The sequence below is a fragment of the Thamnophis elegans genome, chromosome 11, assembly GCF_009769535.1.
Source record: "Thamnophis elegans isolate rThaEle1 chromosome 11, rThaEle1.pri, whole genome shotgun sequence".
NCBI lineage: Eukaryota > Metazoa > Chordata > Lepidosauria > Squamata > Colubridae > Thamnophis > Thamnophis elegans.
The window spans coordinates 43470504-43493136 of NC_045551.1; the positions used below are offsets into that span (position 1 = coordinate 43470504).

The 22633-nt window shown below is 35.9% G+C and overlaps 1 protein-coding gene across 1 annotated transcript in view; it reads left to right on the forward strand.

The window, feature by feature from the left end:
* Positions 1–15788, forward strand: part of IPO5 (importin 5) — a 31150-nt gene extending 15362 nt beyond the window's left edge. Inside the window, exons 10-26 of the mRNA XM_032226472.1 lie at positions 782–888; positions 1589–1713; positions 1799–1888; positions 1972–2145; positions 2238–2456; positions 2661–2744; positions 3998–4130; positions 4217–4338; positions 5257–5353; positions 6013–6185; positions 7005–7116; positions 7791–7846; positions 9211–9333; positions 11126–11345; positions 12138–12366; positions 13840–13981; positions 15074–15788. Coding sequence (XP_032082363.1) covers positions 782–888; positions 1589–1713; positions 1799–1888; positions 1972–2145; positions 2238–2456; positions 2661–2744; positions 3998–4130; positions 4217–4338; positions 5257–5353; positions 6013–6185; positions 7005–7116; positions 7791–7846; positions 9211–9333; positions 11126–11345; positions 12138–12366; positions 13840–13981; positions 15074–15160 — 2293 coding nt within the window. The 3' untranslated portion in view covers positions 15161–15788. The remainder of the gene's footprint in view (positions 1–781; positions 889–1588; positions 1714–1798; positions 1889–1971; positions 2146–2237; positions 2457–2660; positions 2745–3997; positions 4131–4216; positions 4339–5256; positions 5354–6012; positions 6186–7004; positions 7117–7790; positions 7847–9210; positions 9334–11125; positions 11346–12137; positions 12367–13839; positions 13982–15073) is intronic.
* The last annotated feature ends 6845 nt before the right edge of the window (positions 15789–22633 follow it).

Genomic DNA, 22633 nt, shown 5'->3' on the forward strand with positions numbered 1-22633 from the left:
TACAAAGAACGAATCTACTCTAAAATCAAGGATCACATGACCTACTTCTTTATTGTATGAAGTTCTTAGAGGTTCCTTCTAGTTTATGCCAAGATTCTTGGTCACAATCAATTCATTGCATTTAAACACACTTCGTTATTTGTGAAGTAGTACGGCAGTTGTTTGACAAATTTGTAATGGAGGGTTTTTCAAAATAACTTTGGCATCATTTTATGCTGTAGTAATCACTGAATTGGGCAGAGTGAATTAAAATCTGCACAATATATATAGTAAGAGACAAAGTCCAGGAACATAATATTGAAGATGAAATTAGAGATAGTGGACATCAGATGGCTCTATCTGTGGGTAGAATTATTTGCCACAGGACATGTAGTAGTGCAATGATTTAAAAGGAAAATTCAAAGTTAGCTGAAGTTCATAGCATTCCAAAGCAGAGTCAAAACTAAATCAGATGAGGCCCCAGGACTGATAATATGTATAATAAATTGGTATGGAACTGATCACAATGTGGTTTGTAAATTCTATCATAACAGGAATGTAGTTGAAGTAACTCTATATTATTAGCTCCAGGAAAGCAGTGGTAGATAAGATGTATAATTATACAGAGTAAGACCTTCTGGAGGTTCAGATTTCACCTAGGAAAATGCGACTATTAAGCACAAAATATTTCAAGTATTTTGAAAAAGCATGATTTTCTTTTAAATAAAAGTCTAAAGAGTAGGAATAGGACCATCAGTGGATATCCTAAACATTGTTCTTATTGATTTTTTGCAAATTTTAGCAATGCTGTAGCTGGCGAGAGTGCACTGGATAGAATGGCATGTGGCCTTGGTGGAAAACTTGTCTTACCTATGATTAAAGAGCATATTATGCAAATGCTTCAGAATCGTAAGTAATTTTGTTTTGGATTTTGAGCTGCTGATTAAATGACGTAGGAACTGAGTGGTTAAAATGGGTTAAAATGAATTTATAGTCAATCCTTGCATGAAACCTAGTTTGGTATTGTGGTTAGGACAGCAGGTTAGAAACTGGGAGTCTTGAGTTCTAATCCTGCCTGAAGTACAAAGCCAGTCAAGGTGACTGGGTGACCTCAAGGGCACGCCAATCATTCACCTTCAGACTTAGAAAAAAAGCAAGAACCTTCCAAAAACTGCCAGGAAAACTGCAGAGATTGGTCCAAGTAATCCCCAGGAGTCAACACTAACTTGAAAGTACAAATATATATAAACGTATAATGGTTGCAAAGTGTCCAAATCACAAACATGGAGGCAGTGCATGGACCAATCATGTATCACTTTTTTCAGCACTATCATAATTAGAAATAGTCACTAAACAAATGCAATTGAGAGCTGCCTGTATGATGAAGGTTTCTCCCAATTCGTTGAAATAGGCACCCATGACTACACACATCATTTCTCTGAACCAATTTTATCAAATTTCTCATGGATGCAAGAGAGGAGAGTAAAATCATTCTGGAATCGAGAATGGAAAAGAAACTAGTTTGAACAAATTCATGTTGTGATTAAAAACATATTCTTGTCTTCTGTGTGCTCTTTTTCCTGACTGAATTCTTCCATTTACTTAACAGCTGACTGGAAATGCAGGCATGCTGGCTTGATGGCTCTATCAGCTATTGGCGAAGGCTGCCACCAACAAATGGAGGGAATTTTGAATGAAATAGTTAACTTGGTATTGCTTTTCCTTCAGGATCCTGTAAGTTGAATGGCATTTTCTTCCTCCAAGTGTTTATTTCAGTGCTTTATTTTATGATCTTACTAATTAAATATAAATATTTCAGCATCCACGAGTCAGATACGCAGCTTGCAATGCGATTGGCCAAATGGCTACAGACTTTGCACCAAGCTTCCAGAAAAAATTCCACGAGAAGGCAAGTATAAAGCTTTGTGTTGTGCTGTTATTAACAAAGCTTATTTAGGGACCTGTCACTCATGGCTGCTACCTTTGTTGTAGGTAATAGCAGCTCTTCTGCAGACCATGGAAGACCAAGGCAACCAACGTGTTCAGGCTCATGCAGCTGCTGCTCTGATCAACTTTACTGAAGACTGTCCAAAATCACTGCTTATTCCATATTTAGATAACTTAGTGAAGCACCTTCATTCCACTATGGTATTAAAACTACAGGAGGTAAAGACATTTTAAGATGAAATGGAATATATTTAAGTTACTTTTTCAGCAAGACTTAAATTTTTATTTATTTGCTGCTTTTTTCCCCACAGTTGATAGAAAAAGGCACCAAGCTTGTTTTGGAACAAGTCGTTACATCCATTGCCTCTGTGGCTGATACAGCAGAAGAAAAGTTCGTTCCATACTACGATTTGTTTATGCCTTCTCTGAAACACATAGTTGAAAATGCTGTGCAAAAGGAACTTAGGCTCTTAAGAGGCAAAACTATAGAATGTATCAGCTTAATAGGCCTTGCAGTGGGCAAAGACAAGGTAGGTATCAAGTTAATTCTCTGCTTTGTAGGTACATTGAGTTGCTTCTGTATTCGTAAATTGAAACTATTCTTGGTTTTTAGCTTCAGTTTTAATGCTTCGGTAATTTCTATATATTATTTGATTTACACTCTTTGATTATTATAAAAATACTCTGTGTCTAAAAACTGCCACAGCTTGATTTGGGTTCTCTCTTTATTTTAGTTTATGCAGGATGCATCTGATGTGATGCAGCTCTTGCTGAAAACACAGACTGACTTTAACGACTTGGAAGATGACGATCCTCAGGTATATGAAAGAGAATACCTTGCTTTGGTCCAAATTTCTAAAACTACATCTATTTGGAAGATAGTTCCTAAATGAAGTTATGATAATTTGCTTTGCCACATTTTAGTTAATGCAAGATTTTGCAATACGTGTATAGTAGAAATCTACATTTTACCCAGTGACAGCACAGTTTTAATTGACATACCACTGTAGGGATAAGGAAGAATTTTAGCTACCAAAACCACCTAAAAACCACCTAGCTAAAATTTTAGCTACCAACCTTACTAAACATAATCAGGATAGGCTGAAAAGTTTGAAGATTTTCTCCAAATGCACCCAACATCTTCCAGGCTTTTGCACCTTCTGCAATTTCAAACTATTTTTAGTTTCCCCTTTTTACTTATGTAGGTTCTCCGTAGGTAACTACTACTCGTTCAGCAAGAATTGAAAGTTGCAGTGGCACTGAACAAATGGTACATAAAAGCAGTCCTTAAAGTTCCATCTCTCACAGCACCTCCCTACCTCCTTCCATAGTGCTTACCTACACACACACACACACACACACACACACACACACACACACACACACACACTCTTATACAAATCGCCCGCTTGCAAGTCAGCTAGAACTTGAAACTTCAACTGGATTCCCCATTGTCTTTGTTTGCGGAAGGGCAGGAAGAAGTCATAAGCAATCATGTAAGGTTCTCACTTAACAACCTGTGGTTTTGCTTAGCGGCAGCGATTGGCGGAATTGCTGTCCTTAAGCAATGTGTTCTCACAACATCACACCTTATTACTGCATTACTTAGCAGTGGCAATTCCAGCCCAGTTACAATAGATACATAAGAAACATGTTCACATGCAGAAATTATTATACAAAAATGTGCTTTACACTTTTGATGTGATAAAAATCTGATTGCATATCTTTTAGCAAAGTGCTGTTGCAATGCTTATGCCAAGCCTCTGTAATGGAGACTTCATATTCCATAGTGATTGAAACTGACTCATGAAAGTTTCTTTTCTCATTTATGCCATAAATTTGTTAGTTCAAGCCCAATTAATTTTGGGAGGACGTTAATATTTTCTAACAGTCTTGTAAACGTAGAAATTTTTGAAAGGCATTTCAGATTTTTCAAAGTACTACACCAATCCGTATAATTAACTTTTAAAATAGATTTGTTAGGGATTGGGTTTTATACAATCCCCGCTGTAATATAGATTTATAGTCATTATTTTTGAAGAAAATGAAATCTCATTTTATTAATTTACAGATATCATATATGATTTCTGCATGGGCTAGAATGTGCAAAATTCTTGGAAAGGAATTCCAACAATATCTTCCTGTTGTTATGGGTCCTTTAATGAAAACTGCATCAATTAAACCTGAAGTGGCCCTTCTTGACAGTAGGTTCTGATATTTTAATTTATGTTTCTTTGGTTAATAAGAAATAATAAGAACTTTACTTAAAATTAACCTTTTTTCTCACTAGCTCAAGATATGGAAAATATGAGTGATGATGATGGCTGGGAATTTGTAAATTTAGGGGATCAACAGAGTTTTGGTATTAAGACTGCAGGACTCGAAGAAAAAGCAACTGCATGCCAGATGTTGGTAGGTACTACTTTAATTAATTTTTTAAAACAAACATTTGGCTTCTGATGCCCAAAATGTATGGGAATGAGATTCCTCAAAGTTGGAGGAAGTTAAAAGCAAGATGGAACTCTTTGAAGAGAAGTTATTAAAGTACTCACTAGTCTTAAGAAATATCTGTTAAATCACTATTAGCAAGAAAATATATTCTTGTTCTTCCATCATTCATTTACAACACTGCAATTTTCTTTAAAATGTGCAGTCTGTTCATGTTCAAAGAGAATTTCACAATTTGGGAAAATACATTTATTTGTCTGTATTCTCCTCTATTGGTATTTATTCATTTTATCGGTTTTAAGTCTACCACTAGTAGTGTCAGCCTCGGTTTCGCTTGCTTGCTTTCAGCTGCCATGGAAACGGGGGGAGGGCATGGTATTTGGGATGGGAATAATTGCTACAGGAGATTTAGTAAAAAAGGGAGTTTTGTCTTCACCATCTTCTGCGCATGCTGATGACCGATGCTTGGACCTGGTCAAGGCCAACCGTCCTGCATACCAACCTGATGATGCTTCTTGGAGATGCAACCCGCATGACACCTAAGGGAGTTGCAGATTGGGTAATGGGGTGGGGGTTTGTTGGAGGGAGGGGGCTGGGCAAATATTTGATATGTATGATTTCACACTTTTCTGCCTCAGACCTTGCATAATGTCAGTCATGCCTCCTTCAGCAACCAAGAAAGAAACCTCTCAACTCCATTGTTTGTGGAATTAAAAGTACTTCACTGCTATCTTTTCATAACCAGTAAAAGTACTTTTAATTCCACAAACAATGGAGTGGAGAGGTTCCTTTCTTGGTTGCTGAAGGAGGCGTGCCTGACAAGTAGTTTGTTTAGTCATGATCCAACTTCCTTTGCTGAAGTCATTTATGTTTGGATTTTAGGTCTGTTACGCCAAAGAATTGAAAGAAGGATTTGTGGAGTACACTGAACAAGTTGTGAAGCTAATGGTTCCTTTGCTGAAGTTCTACTTCCATGATGATATCTTTTTCTAAGTCTGTTCCAATTTCCATGATAGTCCTATGGGCTGTTAATGTGACAGTTTTTAGAGTTTGTAATCAAATTCTTTGCTGCCATTCTACATACAGCTTATTCAGGAAGATGGCAATATTCTAACCTTCTTATTTGTCCAAGTAAATCCTTTTGTTGCAAACCCAGATCAGTTATGCAATCCCCGCCGTTTTATGGTGCAAATATTTTTAAAATGTAATGTGAGATGTAAAATAAAAAATGTGGCTTTTGAAAAAAAAAAAAGCATTCTCAATTTCACTTGATTTAAATCTGGGTTAGTTAAGCAAAATTAAATTATAATAGTTATTCTGCTTCATCCTTAATTATTTAATGTTTATTTCTAGTTTGGTCTAGTGATTGAAGTATCAGATCTAAAAGCCAGGAGGCTCCGAGTTCTAGTCCTACCTCAGGCATGAAAACCAGCTGGGTGACTTTGGACCAATCACTTTCTCTCAGCCCAACCCACCTCACAAGGTTGTTGTTGGGGAAAATAGAAAGAGGAAGGGATATGGTGTATGTTCATGCCTTGACTTTTAAATTAGAAAAATGGGATGGAACATTGATTACATTTTCTGAAATAATCTTTACATTGCTAGAAAAATATAATAATTTCCCTTAATGAATTTAACGTGTTCGTGTGGCAGCTGCAGAATCAATGCCTTTACTTCTGGAATGTGCAAGAGTTCGTGGCCCTGATTATCTCACCCAGATGTGGCATTTTATGTGTGATGCTCTTATCAAGGCTATAGGAACAGAACCTGACTCAGATGTTCTATCAGAAATAATGCATTCTTTTGCCAAGGTAAATTTTTATTTTATGTGGGTAGCATTTTGCTTCTGTTAATAATAGCTGATCTCCTAGGATCTTTATTGAGTAGAAATAAAGTAGCATATACATAATTATTCAGAATAATTCAGCTTATGTTTATTGACTGAATTTTTCTATCCTATTCAAATGTTAATTAAAGATATGCATAATTTTAATCTTCTAACTCCCAGAATGGTTCTGATGTTTTACTTTTTCTTTTGTAGTATCACAGTGATTCAGTCCACTGTTTAATTGAACTTAACATAAAGAAAACTTTTTTTTTACTATTTCATTTCCTAAATTTTGGGGGTGGGGGAGGGCTTCCTTTATAGATTTACCAAAAAAGCAGATTTCTAATCTTCTCCCCTTCTAATGTAAAGAAAGGAGGAAAAATTATGAATTTAACTGTAGGTTTCTGGTCTTCTGTTTCTTTAATATAGTCTTTATCTTGGAATTTCTCCATGTGGATAGAACAGTGTTTATCAAGGGGAAGAACTAGATCTGTCCTTATAATTCTATTCCAGACAAATGTGATCAGTAGTTTTATGTGCAAAGGGGGGCAAATATTTCCTTACTTAATCAAAACACTGTACTTCTATTACCCAAAACGTGTTTTGCTACAACATGCAGGAAGAAAGCAATTTAATTATTTCCTACCCAGTAGCAGAAATTCTATGTGTTATACAAAATAAAAATCAATCTTTCAAGATCAAGCTGTCTTTTTATAGTACTTAGTTATACAAGATGCAAGAAATTACAGTGATGGCAATAGTTATTGTTAAATATGTTTTCAAATTAATGTTATTTCTTTAGTGTATTGAAGTAATGGGAGATGGCTGCCTAAACAACGAACATTTTGAAGAACTTGGAGGAATATTGAAAGGAAAATTAGAAGAGCACTTTAAGAATCAAGAATTAAGACAAGGTAAATCAATTAAATGTTGCTAGATATTAAATATGCATTTCAGAGCAAGAATTTCAAAATTTAAACACATTTATCCTACCAAATTCCAGTGTTTTAGGGAACTTAAAATATAAATACTTAAAAGAAAAATGATAGCTCACACCTAAGGTTAAAATAGTTCTTCCAAATATGCTTTGAAGTTTGGCATGAACTTATCACAACCCTTTATAAAGAAATTAGGAGTAAATGCAATCTTATTTACACTATTGCAAGGCAGAAAGTGATTATAACATTGTGATATTTCAGTAGAACAAGGTATTGTGATATGCTTTTAAAAATCTCTTTCTCTGGCACCTTCCTATTATATTACTGTAAGAAAGAAAAATTATGAGTAGGTTATTAGCTGTGGGGAAACGCATTTAAATTTTAGTACTCAGAATAATTTTTTGGACATTTTTATTTCCTGATTTTATATGTATGTATTATCTTCCTTGTCTATATTTTGAACTAAATTAGTTTCAAAAGTTGAGGAGGTCCTACAAATCTGAGCCTACCATTGATAGCTTGATGATAATTTATCCATGTTAGCTAGGATGGATTCCCCGGTGTTCCTTTTGTATACCTTTCTTACAGAAAGCTGGAATGTTTATGAAAATAAGCCATGCTAATACATTATAAATTTATTTTTTAATTAGTGAAAAGGCAAGATGAAGACTACGATGAACAAGTTGAAGAGTCCTTGCAAGATGAAGTAAGGCTCTTATTTGTTTCTTGTTGAAGGTATAATTGTTGAAATATATAATTTCATGTTACAAACTTGAGAATTTGAAAAGGAAACAAGTTTTGAAAGCCTTGTTCATGTATTGCATCTCTACGAAAATTTCTTCATGTGACCAAACTCAGTGCATACATCAACAATATCGGCTGTTCAGCAAAAAAAGGAAAAGATTGTCCAGGTTATCTCACATGTACAGTAATTTTTTTAAAATTCTCATGTCATCAGGTCGAATATAGTGACAGAAGTTGTTAACAGTATCTGGAATGTCAGATTATTCACACTTGTTTTGATCTGCACACAATTTTCATATTTATACCTGAAAAATAATTTGTGTGCAGAAAAAGCAAAACATAAAATATATGGCCTACTTTGGTAAATCAATTTAAAATGTTGGCAGAAAAAAATTACCGTATTTTTCGGAGTATAAGATTGCTTTTCCCTCAAAAAGCAGGCTGAAAATCTGAGTGCGTCTTATACATTGAATACATCATTATTTTGCCTCCCGAAGCCCCGCCCCTTCACCAAAATGGCCGTGCACAGCCTTATTGAAGGCTTTCAGAGACCTGGGGGCAGCTGAGGCAGAAATGAGCAAAAAATGGGGCGTTTGTGTCCCCCCCATCCCCAGCAGCACTCTATAAGCCTCCATAAGGCTATGCATGCAATTTTTTAAACAAAAAACAGGCCCATTTTCGCAAAAAAGGGCCATTTTTTTCTCTTTTTTGCCTCTTCAAAACCTTGATGCATCTTATACTCTGAAAAATATGGTAGTTCGATCTCTATTATCACCACCATACTGCCTTAACACCCAATAAAACTGTAGTTAATCCTAGTACCACTGTATTTGCTGCAGAAATCTTTCAAAACAAGTCATGAAATAAATTTATATTAGAATGATAAATATAGTGCATTCATTAAGGAATTTCTCATTCTCAAACATTATGTTTTATAACATTAGAAATAACAATGAGTAATTTTAGATCCATGCTTGTCTTTGGATTTTTATCCCATGGACCAGTTAACCCAACCACCACTGTCAACTGGAGTACAATTTAACACACTACTTTCTGCCAATCTAATTCAACATATTTTTTGAGATTTTCCATAAGTCACTAAATCCTTGCTGGCAACAGTGTTAGAACTTTTGTATTTTGAGCCCACTAATGTCCTTGCTGAGACTGGCCCATTTGTCAATTCTTCCTCTTAAGAAACACACAAATTATTTTAAACACAAAGCTTGTGAAATGTATAACATTTAAGAGAGTTACAGTTATTCAAATACATAAAGGTTTCCCTGTCAGTCATATCTGATCAAATTCCACTTTTTTTCCTCTTATCAGCATGACAGCGATGTCTACATTTTGACTAAAGTTTCAGATATTTTGCACTCAATATTCAGTAGCTACAAAGCAAACGTGTTACCATGGTTTGAACAGCTGTTGCCACAAATTGTCAACTTAATTGTAAGTAACCTGTATTGAGCAGGAAAGTGTCACTTTAAGACCAATAAGAGGAGAGAGAGAGAGAGGATGCATGGGAATGATACTTAACTGTTTGTTTATGTTGGTTTGCCTATTTATTTTTATCTTGTACTGATGCCATCAATGCAAAGCTTAGACGTGAACAATATATATGTGTGTGTGTGTGTGTCTGTATGTACACAAACACACACACACACACACACACACACACACACACACACACACATACATATATACACCATGCTAATTTCAGAGCATCCCAGACAATTTGGGGATGTTCCATTTCTTTTCTGGATCAGGCTATTTTAAGAGTGATCTGACAGTTTTCCAAAAGAAAAAGTGTCTCCTGTATGAAAAAACATTAGAGGGTAGATTAATCTCCTGAACAAATAAATGTAAAGTAGACATAAGGAAAGTTGATATGGAAACTGCATGGAAAAAAAAACACATGTTATAAAGTGCTACACAATTGTGTGGATTGATGCTAAGAAGAATTATGAAAAGAATACAATACTTAGGAGATGTGTGGGGGCCTAGAGGCGGAGCTCTTACTTCACAATCAGGAGGCTATGAGTTCAATTCTAGGTAGAGGCAGATATTTTTCTGGGGACAATGAGACTATATCTGCTGGATGTAACTCCGCATTGGTGACAGGAAGGGCATCTGGCCAGTAAACACTCCGCTCCATTCAGTTGCCCAGACACCACCTTGCAAGCGATTATGGGATCATTAAAAGACGATGGATACAGTACTTAAGAGAATTATAAAGTAAAAGAAGCTGTGAATGCATGAAATAAAACAATTACTGCAAAAGTGAAAATAAAAGATTGTATAAAACATAAAATGATGAAAAAAGTAATAAAAATATATTAACGAGACATAGGAAATTAAGGTTAAGAAAAATCAGAAAATGCAGACCAATTTTGATGGAAATAAAACATAATTTTTGAAGTTGATTCCAAGAGGCAGAATGAATGGGATTTAAAATAACTTTAATGAAATTATTTGAGATGAAACTGAAGTGACATAATGCTGCTAAGAGTATTTCAGAGATTTGTATGAGAATGAAAGTTATATTTTGAAAGCTGCTTGCCATAAATGCTGTAGTCCAAGAAAGAATGATAAAAGAAAGTAATAAATGCTTGTGAAAAAGTTGAAAAAAGATATAGGTACAGCTCTTGTTGGACCAGAAGTAATTTATATATGGCATGGCTGTGTGAGTTGCTTAATATGTATATGAAAATTGTATCCATCCTTCATTGTTAGAAGAGTACTATCATTTTTTCTTCTGCAAGGGAATGGAACGTTCTGAAATATTATGAACTATTCTTCACTGGATCCCTAGCATTTCCTTTGATCTGGAATGATTTCCCATATTGACTTTAGAAGAATATGTTCATCCACAATGATTTAAAAATCCATAGAATAGATATTGAAAAAGGAGGCAGAAAAGTTGGGTTTGGTTTTGTAAATTTGTTTTAACATGTTTATTGCAATGTGGTTTTTTTCAACATAGCAATAAATTGTTGTATGTTCACATAAACCACTTAGGAAAAGTCTGTATGTGTGCTGTATTCAGCAATATGTACAGCTGAGTAAGCAATAAAGCTGTAAAAATGGCTATACTCTGATGTATCACAAGAATATTCAAAGCTATGAAAGGCATTTCAAGCAGCAGGGAGACTACTGTTCATATAGGGTGAGATAGGATGGCAGAGTTACACTTTGAATAAACAAAAAGCTGGATATTTATTTCTTGGTTTTCTCTTCATAGTGTCCACATAGGCCATGGCCTGACAGGCAGTGGGGTTTCTGCATTTTTGATGATGTCATAGAACACTGCAGTCCATCCTCATTCAAATACGCAGAATACTTCTTGAGACCTATGCTACAGTCTGTGTGTGATAACAGTCCAGAAGTTAGGCAAGCAGCTGCATATGGTATTGGAGTTATGGCACAGTTTGGTGGGGACAACTATCGGCCTTTCTGCACAGGTACGCACTTTTAATGAAAGATATTTCTCAGCATGATCTCAATAAAAGCATCACTGACCAATGTACTTCTAAAAAGGTCGTGCTTTATCATGTTTACCATATAGAACAATCAATAGAATGATGCATTGCTTCATACTTAAGATTCATTGTCTATATTCAGGCATGTACCTGGATATAGAATCCGTCTCTATCTGTTTAAAGTTTATGGGCTTTGAGCACTGTGTAACAGGCATTTAGGATATTTCAACAATCTCAAACATGTTTGCTGGAATGTCTGTAATTCAGTCAGTGATGAGCACTGCTGAATGGAAAAAGTGACCTGTATATGGGTTACAACCACTTGTTCAACAACTGGCAGTGGTGTCGGATGAGTGGAACTTATGAAAGGTTCTTGGAGTCCTGGCCATTGCAGTGAGCCATGTTCATATAATCATCATTTCCAAAGACCCCTGCTGATTTCCACAAGCAAAGTTTATGGGGAAGCCAACAGCAGGTCAAAGTCACAGTCATGAGATCCTCACTTAATATTGTCCTCATTTATTGACAGCATCCCTGATTGCTCCTTTTTCACTTTTTTAAAAAGATTATTGAGAAGAATGTATGTGACTATCTTTTAATTATGTTGTACAGTACCATGATTAGAAGCCATATTCTGGCTGGAAAGGAGCACTTTATTCTCCAGTATTCTCTTGCAAGCCCAAGTAGTCAGAGTGCTTTAAAATGCTCTATTCAAATGGTGGTATTAAAGTATTATTACTCAAGATATTTTTTTTTCAAATTTCACCTTATTAGAGGCGCTTCCGTTACTGGTACAAGTAATTCAGTCAGCAGAGGCCAAAACCAAAGAAAATGTCAACGCAACAGAAAACTGCATTTCAGCAGTGGGGAAAATCATGAAGTTCAAACCTGACTGTATAAATGTTGAAGAAGTTCTGCCTCATTGGTTATCATGGCTTCCTCTTCATGAAGACAAAGAGGAAGCTGTCCATACATTCAATTACTTGTGTGACTTAATAGAGAGGTAAGAAGAAAATAGACATAACTTTTCGTTTAATTTGATAACATATTTGAATGTTGGGGATTTTAAAGCTTTTTTTTTTTCCTTTTTGAAAAAATAATTAGGGATAAATTACACTAGTGGTTCTCAACCTTTTCTTCACCACGCCCACTTCTCCCCTTTAAATATCTTTCGTGGTCACAAACCACCAAGACTTAACTCAAGATTTAAATAATATTTCTTCAAGCCTTCACAGCCCCCCTGTGATGACTTGTCAACCTCCCCGGGTCTGTGGACCACAGATGATTTACACCCAGGGTGTCAAACTCAAGGCCTGCAGGCTGGATTTGGCCTGTGGGGTTCTTAAATCCGGCCCTTGGGGCCGGCCTGGGAATATCAAAGTCCCGGCCCGCGGTGCCTCTGCCAGCCAAAACGGGTCACATGTGGCCCCTGCACTGCCCATTTTTGACCAGCAGAGTGCTGCAGGAAGTCATGGAGGTCGAAAACGAAGCAGACTGTGCCATTTTGGCCGGCAGGATGCTGCAGGAGGCATCCATCCAATCTGTCTCCCACCAGCCCGCGGAGGAGAACTACAATGCTGATCTGGCCCTTGGAGAAATTCAGTTTCACACCCCTGATTTATACCATTGATTAATAGACAAAATAATATATCCATAACTCCTGTATAGGATTATTGGTTTCATTTTAATGAATGAAATTATTGTTTAGCAAATAAATCTTTATATTAAATTATCCTTATATGTTTTAGAAACTAGAATCTAATGAACTTATTTTTAATTCTTATTACTACATTTGTTTCAATAAAGCTGCTTTAATGCATGCTTTCATAGACACAGGGTCTCAGTCAATTGATAAAACACTTTTAACATAAGAAATGTATTATTAGATCAAGGGAACGAAACTGTCCAATGTTTATTGAGTATTTAGTGAATTTCTTACTGTTATTTTGATAGATCTAGTAAAAACTGCTTTACATCTTTTCAACTTTTTATCATTCTAACGAGAGAGAGAGAACAGTATTGATCAGTTTTCGGATGACTTCTGGTAGGAGGAGCAATAGTGTCTCCATCCTTGCTCTTGACCTACTGGCTTTCAATACCTCTGATCTTCTGCCACAGCTCCAGAGACTGAAAGTTGGGGACACAATCTTTTGCTCGTTCTGTTCCTTTCCTCATGTTCCAGTCAGTGTTGACAGAAGGCAGAGATTGACCCCAAACCCATTTCTTTGCTGGCTGCATCAGGACTCTCTACACTCTTATTTAATATGTATACAAAACCACTGGGCAAGGCCATTCAACAGCACAGGGTGAATTATTATCAATATGCTGATAATAATCAGGTGTACATTTTCCTTAGGATCTGGCTTTTATCCCAGATACATGGTTTGGAACGTTAGATGAGCTTAAACTTTTTGTTACTGCTGATGGTTATTCTAAGTTTGCATTAACATTAAACATTTGCTTGTATTCTCAACAGTAATAATCCCATTGTCCTGGGTCCTAACAACACTAATCTGCCCAAAATATTTGGTATAATTGCGGACGGTGAAATTAGTGAAGCAATCAAGCAAGGAGATCCATGTACCAAACGACTGGCAAATGTAGTTCGACAAGTACAGGTAAATACAAATTAATATATTGATAGGCAGATTATGTATTGTTAGATATAATGGTACCTTCATTTCCGTACTCCTCAAATCAGTTGATGGGGACTATAGATATAGGCAATTTCCAAATTTTATTTCAAATAGCAGATTCAGTGTTTTTGTGTTCTAATCAGCATATAATTGCATTTTTGGAGTAGTAGATAGTAGCAGATCTATCTCTAGCAGATGGAAAGAAAGGACTGAAATTACATTTCATCAAGCATAAGCAGCCTGCCTGAGCACAATTGAGACTCCAGATCTTGAGAGTTTCAGATTTGACTAAAGGCAAAACAAAACTTAGGAATAAGAAAGAGATGTGAAAATCAGTTTTGGTCATCTCACTTAGTGTCATGTGGAGAGTTGTTTACTCATTAGCCCTGGTGATTTTTTAAATTCTTTTATCATATGTATTTGAACCCAAAATTTTCTATCTTTAATACAGTTTCATCAATCATAGTAAAATGACCCTTCTTGTTGGTTTGCATGTTGGTTTCCTCATTTCCAGCATAGATTTATATTTTTATATATATTAGGTATTTTTTCTGGTATCATATATCAATGGCACATTGTTTTAAAAAAATATCAGGACCCAGATTGTTGGGGGTAATAAACTGACATTTTGTAAACTGCTCAGAGTATGTAAAGCACTATGTAGCGGTATATAAGTCTAAGTGCTATTGCTATTCTGTTAAAAAATGTCATTTTAAGAGCTTCTTTTCACTTTTGTATATTAAAAGCACCTTATACTTTCTCCAAGATGATGAATTTTGAAAAAAATAATAGCACTATTGATTATATTAGAGAGGTTTTATTATTTCTCTTTCATCAGCTATATAAAATTGTTAAATTTGTTTTGGATCACATTTAAAACTAAGATGGGATATCATAAACATTGGGGGGGGGTAACAGAAAATGTCATTTCCATGTTACGTATCGTGTATTGTTATTGGTTCTTTTTTATCTAATGAGCCACAGAGAGTTGGTCAAAAAATAAATTTTAGGGCATGTGGGGATTGTGTACATGTTCATGCTTCATTGATCTGTTATCTCTCTTTTCTTCTGTAGACTTCTGGAGGCTTGTGGACAGAATGCATATCTCAGCTAAGTGCAGACCAGCAGGCAGCCATACAGGAGCTCCTGAACTCTCCATAAAGGGCCTTAATTATCATCCACAAAAACTCCAAATAAACATTTACCCTTCGGTTTAGGTTTCTTTGTTTTGTTTCTAAGAGAAAACTGCAGTGCATGTAAGTCATTCTGCAACCTACATGCTGTAGCAGCAGGAAGAAGCAGTTAAAATGGTGTTGCTAAGAATTTCTACCCATCAGCACAGACGCAGTTCCCTTTAAATCCTACAATAGCACTGAAGAGTATTTTTCTAATGGTATGAACCAACTATATGACAGTGAAAGGGAAACAAGTTGAAATTTCTTTTAAGCATAAACTGATTAAGACAGCTTTAAAGCCGGTATTCCATAGGGACCCATTATAAAACAGATTACATGCATTTTTACCCTCTAGTGTTGAAACATATTGGAGTGTGAGTATTTTTGTAGGGTAGAAAACCTCCTTCTGCCCACCCATCCAATAGATTAAGGATCTATAAATTGAAGGCACCATCAAGCATGAAGACTTCATTGACATTGAATTCAGTTTTCTGAAGCAGGCTTGTATAGTGGCTCAAGAAAACCATTGAGTTCTCAGCCTTTGAATGTGAAGTGTCTGGCATGTCTGACGGTATCTCATCCACTCCCTCAATAAATGACATTGAATACAATCAGAGCTTGTGTAAAAGTCCAGTGCTGTGTGGTTTCTTCTTTGCTTTCAGTAAAAATTGATTGTTTCCAAATACATATATTATCCACATCCCAAACAGTTACTCTTCAATCACTCATGTTTTTACCCTTCCTATTACACTGAAAAGCCATGGAGAGCCCGTTTGTGTTTCTTTTTGTATTCAACTTTCCATATTGGCTTAATTTCATATGCCTTCTGAAAGTGATAGAAGATCAAATCTGGGTGAATCACTGGGACCAGAGATTTATTCTTCCTATTTTTTGGGCTAAAATTGGAGCCCATCTTCAGGGGTCTACTCTCTACTGGAATATGTGTTTAAGTTATTCTGTGAGTCTGTTTATGTGATGCCTTCCTTTTCCTACAATGGACTCCTTGTCAATTAACAGGAGTGCTGATTTACTACCAGCTTATCAAGTACCTAGGAGTCGAGGGCTTGGCAGCCTAAGGAAACAACAGACAGCCATCAACACACCAGTCAGTAGGAAAGCATTACATAAATAAGACTCTGAACAGTTCAAAGTATGTTTCCAGTAGAGGCAGTTCTATGAAAATGATCTCTAGCATGAGTCCTAAAGCTTAGAAGAATAAATCACTGGTCCTGGTAACCAACCCAGATTTGATTTTGCATCATTATCCTGGGACACATTTGCCCCAGTTCACCTAACAAATGGTTCTGATTTGGTATGTATATGATTTGTCAGTATTTAAAACTGATGAGAATGCAGTACTTCATCTCTAGAAGTTAATAACTTATTGTGGAAAGGAGATGTGGCCCAGAACAATCAGTCAGTTCATGTGTTTGTTAATTCATGGTTTTAACTGCACACTGCATATTGTGCTGTAGCATTCCAAGGTTCAGAAAAATTCAGCCAATTAACTGAAATACCTGCATGTCAATTTAGAAATAAGCACCACTTCAGTGGGGTTTATTCCCTGTAAATTGATAGCTGCATTATTTCCAAGGGTAAGCCATTTTAGAATGATAAAACACAGGTTTTCTATAAGTTCTATAGTTTGAGTAATAAATATTTTTGAGTGAAGTGATGGAGAAGGGCAGAGTGGGATCTGTTTTTTTTTTCTGGAACAGTTACTCCTGAAGACCAAATATGTTACAGAGATTATAACATATTACAGAACAAATCTAGATTCTGTGCTATTAGTTAATTTCCAATGAAACTTGGAAAGTTTTATCAATTAAAAAGGGGGGGAAACAATTCTCTTTACTTATTTTCTGTGTTTAATTGATTCTGGAGATACTCATATCCTTGTTTTTCATAATGTTATGGTCCTTTTTTAATGGTATCCTGTCGGAGTTCTCTGGCATACACCAGATTGGTCTGGGCAATCCATATCCAATAGGCTGTATGTTTGAAACACTTTTGAGAGCAATACTAAGAATTTACAGAGGTGGACCTCTATGAAATGCTGATGGCCTTATAAAACTTCAAACATTCTGCAAAATCATTCCCCCCTTTTTTTTCTCTCATAAAATGCTCTTGGTGACAATTCTGTATTGCTTATTGCCACTAGATGGAGGTAGTGCAGTTTAAGAGAGGTACTTTATTTGGAAGAACACTATCCTATTCCATACTATCATGCAGTATGGAAAATATAGATGAATGAACAAAATGTTTCTTTAAGAATCTCTGGCTAAATATTCCACTACAATAAAATGTGAGGATCGACAAAATAAGTAAAAATGGGATTTTGCCAACTGGACAGCAGGAACAGATTTGTTTCACTCCAGTTATATCCACAAGATGCCTTGTTAAATTTTATAACAACTATGTTGCTGTTCGCACACCTGGACAAAGTAGACCCTTTGGGACAGAATAAAACCTGACAACTGATACTGGGATCCAAAGTTAACTTTGCTGGTGGGAGAGAGAGAGCTATTTCACCCTTAACCTTTGGAAGAACTGACTAGCTCATCTCTGGTGGCCCTACCTAAATTTGGAAGCTAAATAGGGTTGGCTCTGAATGAGAAACCAAAAAATTCCTGATCTAAACCGGGAAGTTGAAGAATATTCAGGAAGAAGACAGTAGCACATCATTTCTGTGAGCTGCCTAGAGTAGCCGCATGGCAAGATAGGCAACAAGTAACAAATCAAGAATAAGTAAATACTACATGTGTATTAAGTTATCAGGACTCAAATTCAACTTGAAGTAGAAATTAGTTTTACTTCAGAAATGTATACACCATCTGGATCAGATTCTAGACGATTTACAAGGAAAATACAACAATACAAAATAATACAATACGAACATCAAAAAGTTTGGTTCATCTTCACCTCAGGATGAAGACTGGACCATGTAAGAACAACAAAGAAAAAAACAATTTCATTAGAACTAATGGACATTTCAATCACTACAAATGACAACTGTCTAGGCAGGGATATCAAACTGGTGGCCCGCGAGATTGATATGTCATGTACAGGCCACGCCCACCCAAACACTGCGAATGGGGAAAATATCATGTGACAGCAATGTGACACCGCAAGTTTTTTTTTAATAGAATGTATTTTTATTTTCAAAACAACACATAAAATCTTCCTTCTTTACATACTGTAGAAAGTGTATCAGTTGGTTACAAAAGGTTTTCGTGCATCTCTTCCACAGCCATAAGGCATAATTCATATTAACTCAAGTATTTTAACTCAAATATTTATACATGTTACCCTTATACCTCCATTTTTATTTGACTATAATTATTTAAACGTCCTTCATCATAAAATATACCAAAATTTAATACATAACCACATACTGGCATTTTATTTAATGTTTCTAAAATCTTCCAATAACAATAAAATGCCAGTATGTGGTTATGTATTAAATTTTGGTATATTTTATGATGAAGGACGTTTGATATGGTAGGACTTGTAACTGTACTGACAGAGTATGTTGCTGGAATGGAAGATAAGCTTGAGCTTCTGGAGGAAGCCAACACCAACCTGACATCCAAAATTGAAGTGATGCAACAAAAAGTTGAAAATACAGAAAAACAACTTGTTATGATAAATTATAAAAAGATGGAGCTTGCATTAAGAGTTAGGGGACTGCGCGAAAACGAACAGGAGAACTTGAAACATATTTTTTCAGAGGTCTTCAGTCGTCTGGTGGGAAGACCGGGAATCAACTTTGACTGGCAGATCGAAAAAATTTATCGTCATAATTCGTGGACGGCAAAACAGAGACAGCTTCCTAGAGATGTAATTATATACTTTGCTACAAGAGAGTCTAGAAATGCGATATTACAAGAGTTTTATAATACCAGGCTACAAATTGGCGGACAGGACTTGATTGTCTTCAAAGAAATACCACCCCAAATGTTAAGAGCCAGGAGAGATTACGCCTTTCTAGTCAAAGAACTCAGAAATCGTCAGATACAGTACAGATGGGATGTGCCATTTGGTATTATAATTACATTCGGTGAGCAAAAATATCGTCTCAACTCTGTATGGGAAGCCCGAGATTTCTATTATAAGATCCTGAAGGCGGGACATCCTGAATCATCTGGACCTGGAGAAAGACAAAGAGTAGGACAAGAGAAACAACAAAACACACAACTACAAGACAGGAAGTATCGTTTTCCCCTTCCGGAAGGGCAGGAGACCAGAGAACAAGGACCTAGCCGTGCGTCTGCCAGACGAATGGGAAAATAAGGTGGATTGCAGCAACCTCAATGATCATCGGCCATTGATTAAGGAGTTATGTCTGAACTCATTATAAAAGAGAAAGAAAATATTTTGCTATTTCAAACAGCTCAAAAACGATATAACTTCTCTGTAAGAAAATTATATTAAATTAACTGATCCAAAATATTTGCTTAATTTCGAACTTGGTTAATATTTTGTGACTTTTGCTACCCAAAAAAAAATGGTATAGTTGTATACTGAAGAAGAGACATTAAGGCTGAATGAACTGATGCGGATCTCTTTGGAAGATATATTGTATGGGATCTAAAAAGACTTGATGGATAACTTTGAATTTTTATACAAATCACTGATGATTTATTTTCTAGGGTGAGGAGGGCGGAGATTGCGGTGAGGGTTCTCTTGGATCGCGGCCCAGCTTGGATGGAGTTGGGAGGTGTGGTGTAGGCGGGAGGGTATTGGAGGTCGAATGGGAGCTTATTATGATACGGAAAGCATATTGATGATTGTAAAAATTGTTATCTGAATAGACTGTTCGGAACATGAATAAGGATATATCCAGGGAGTTTGTAGGAGATCTAGGTGGGGCATATATGAGAGGAGTACTGATGAATATAAAATATATGTATGTGTATGTATATGTATATGTATATGTATATGTATATGTATATGTATATGTATATGTATATGTATATGTATATATATATATATATATATATGTGTGTGTGTGTGTGTGTGTGTGTGTGTGTGTGTATGTATATGTGTGTGTATATATATATATATGTGTGTGTGTGTGTGTGTATGCGTATATAGATAGATAGATAGATAGATAGATAGATAGATAGATAGATAGATAGAGAGATAGAGAGATAGAGAGATAGATAGATACAGACAGAGGCAGGGACGAGAAGAGTTGGAAGAGGAAACCGAGAGAAGAATTTGAGATGTGTCTAAATCGTATTATAGAGGAAGGAGGCATAAAGGGGACAAATTAAGGGTTTGGAAACAGATAGATATTTAGATAAAGAGATAAGGCCCCTAGCTAGAGAAGAATCCTACTTGGTTAATTTACTTGGTTTTAATATATTTTGAAATCCTGCAGGTAATTAATTAATTAAGATTAGGAACGATGTAAACTGCTTAAGTTTGTGCAATGATAAGAAGCTGAGTTCAATGCAGAGAGTTTACTGACTTTTTCTTTCTTATTCTTTTTTCTTTTCCCTGTTTTTTTTTAATTACCTCTTTTTTCTTTTAACTTACTTGGTTTTAATACATTCTAGACTGTGTTTGATAAAAAGCTATACCGGGTACGGGCTCTGGGAAGTCGGAAGGGGGGAAGGGAGGTGGGATCATAGGGGGGGGGGGGAGGGGGGAAATATAGTTTGTTCCAGTTTTTAAAACAACATGAATGCACTTGTATACTGTTGCCTTTTTTAAAAAAAAATTTAGTATAAAATAAGAAGCTGAATATATCGATGAATAGTAGAAATACACCGAAGCGAGGAGTAGAGGGAAAGAAGAGAGAGGGGTAGAGAGGGAGCGAGAGGGGAATGGAAGGAGGGTGAGATGGAAGGGAGGGGGAGAAAGGAGCGTTAGAGGGGGAGGGGAAGTAGAAGAGGGGAATGTTGGAGGGGAGAAAGGAAAGTTGGAGGGGGGAGAAAGAAAGGGTGTATGGAGGGTTGAAGCGCTATGTTGGTTTTGTATTTTGGGGAATACAAGGAGGGTTGTGTATTGCTCAATGTTATATGGCCTCAATCATGCACAGTATATATGTGATTGTATGAAATGAAAATGAAAAATGAAATAAAACATTTAATATAAAATCTTCCAATAACACTGAATCCTTATGTCCTATTCTAGCTAAACATCCATAATATTAATATCAAACTTTTCCAATCCTCCTTTCCAAATCGCTGTTGGCAATTTTCATCTATTCCTTATATTATACTCACTCTCTCTCTCTCTCTCTCTCTCTCTCTCTCTCTCTCTCTCTCTCTCTCTCTCTCTCTCTCTCTCACACACACACACACACACACACACACACACACACACACACATATATTTGGCTATGTCCTTATTTTTCCCCTAATCAAAACAACTGTATCTAACTTAGTTCTTTTTTATTAACTTTTGTATATACTCCAAAAGGATTTCTAATCTTCCTTTCATGTGTACCATTCAATATTCATATCCAATTATTACTTATCATAACACTACACATTGTATACATTATTATCATTATCAATTATCAGTGACATGGCAAGTTTGACACCCGTGATCTAAGGCAACAATAGAACTGCATAGTTTTGAAAATGAGAAAAGCCAATAAAATAATTGAGATGCCATGAAGTCACATTTTTAAAGTTCTATTGTGGTTCAACAGTTTTAATTCCAATGAGGGCAAGACACTTTAGTTACCACTGGAGAGAGGTGTTAATTGTCCTTTCATGGTTTTATGAATATCTCTCTTAAAATGCAATGATCTCCAAGGCCCAATTGTTTTTCCATAACTACCTCTTACGTTGCACTGATTCAACAGATTGAGCCTTCTGTATTCTTCAAGGAAACTCGTTTTAGATCTTTCTAAAGCAAGCTTTCTCCCCATTTATTAATTTCCTGTTCATATCACAGACTGGTATTCGGAATCCTATTTTTACAGCTCTTTTTAAATACAAGACTATTTTCAAAAATTACAACTACAAAGAATGCACATATATTGCAATAGTTATAAATAACTAAGTACCATATAGCATTGAACCCAGCACTTTAGTCTTAAATCATTTGACAGCTCCTGGTACATAGCTGTTACCATGTTGATATGCATATTTAATGATAGCAAAGGATGCTTTGGGGGCTTTTACATGAAGGTTGCTTGATTGATCCAGTGAGTAGTTGATTGAAAGTGAATGCCTGCATACTTAAAGGTCACCACTTTCTCAATAGGTCTGTCATTAATCTCCCAGCTGATCAGTGACTTGAAGCACTTTCTGGAAAACATTAAGACCTTTGTTTAGGGTTATTGACCTCAAGCCATTCCCTATCGCAATAAGGAGAATACTTCAAGGTATCCAAGCAGTCCCACCTGGGTTATGGAAAGTATGGAGGTATCATCAACATAGAGAAGTATAGGAAATAGTGCAGCGGAAAATTCTAGTTTACAAAGGTTTCAACCACA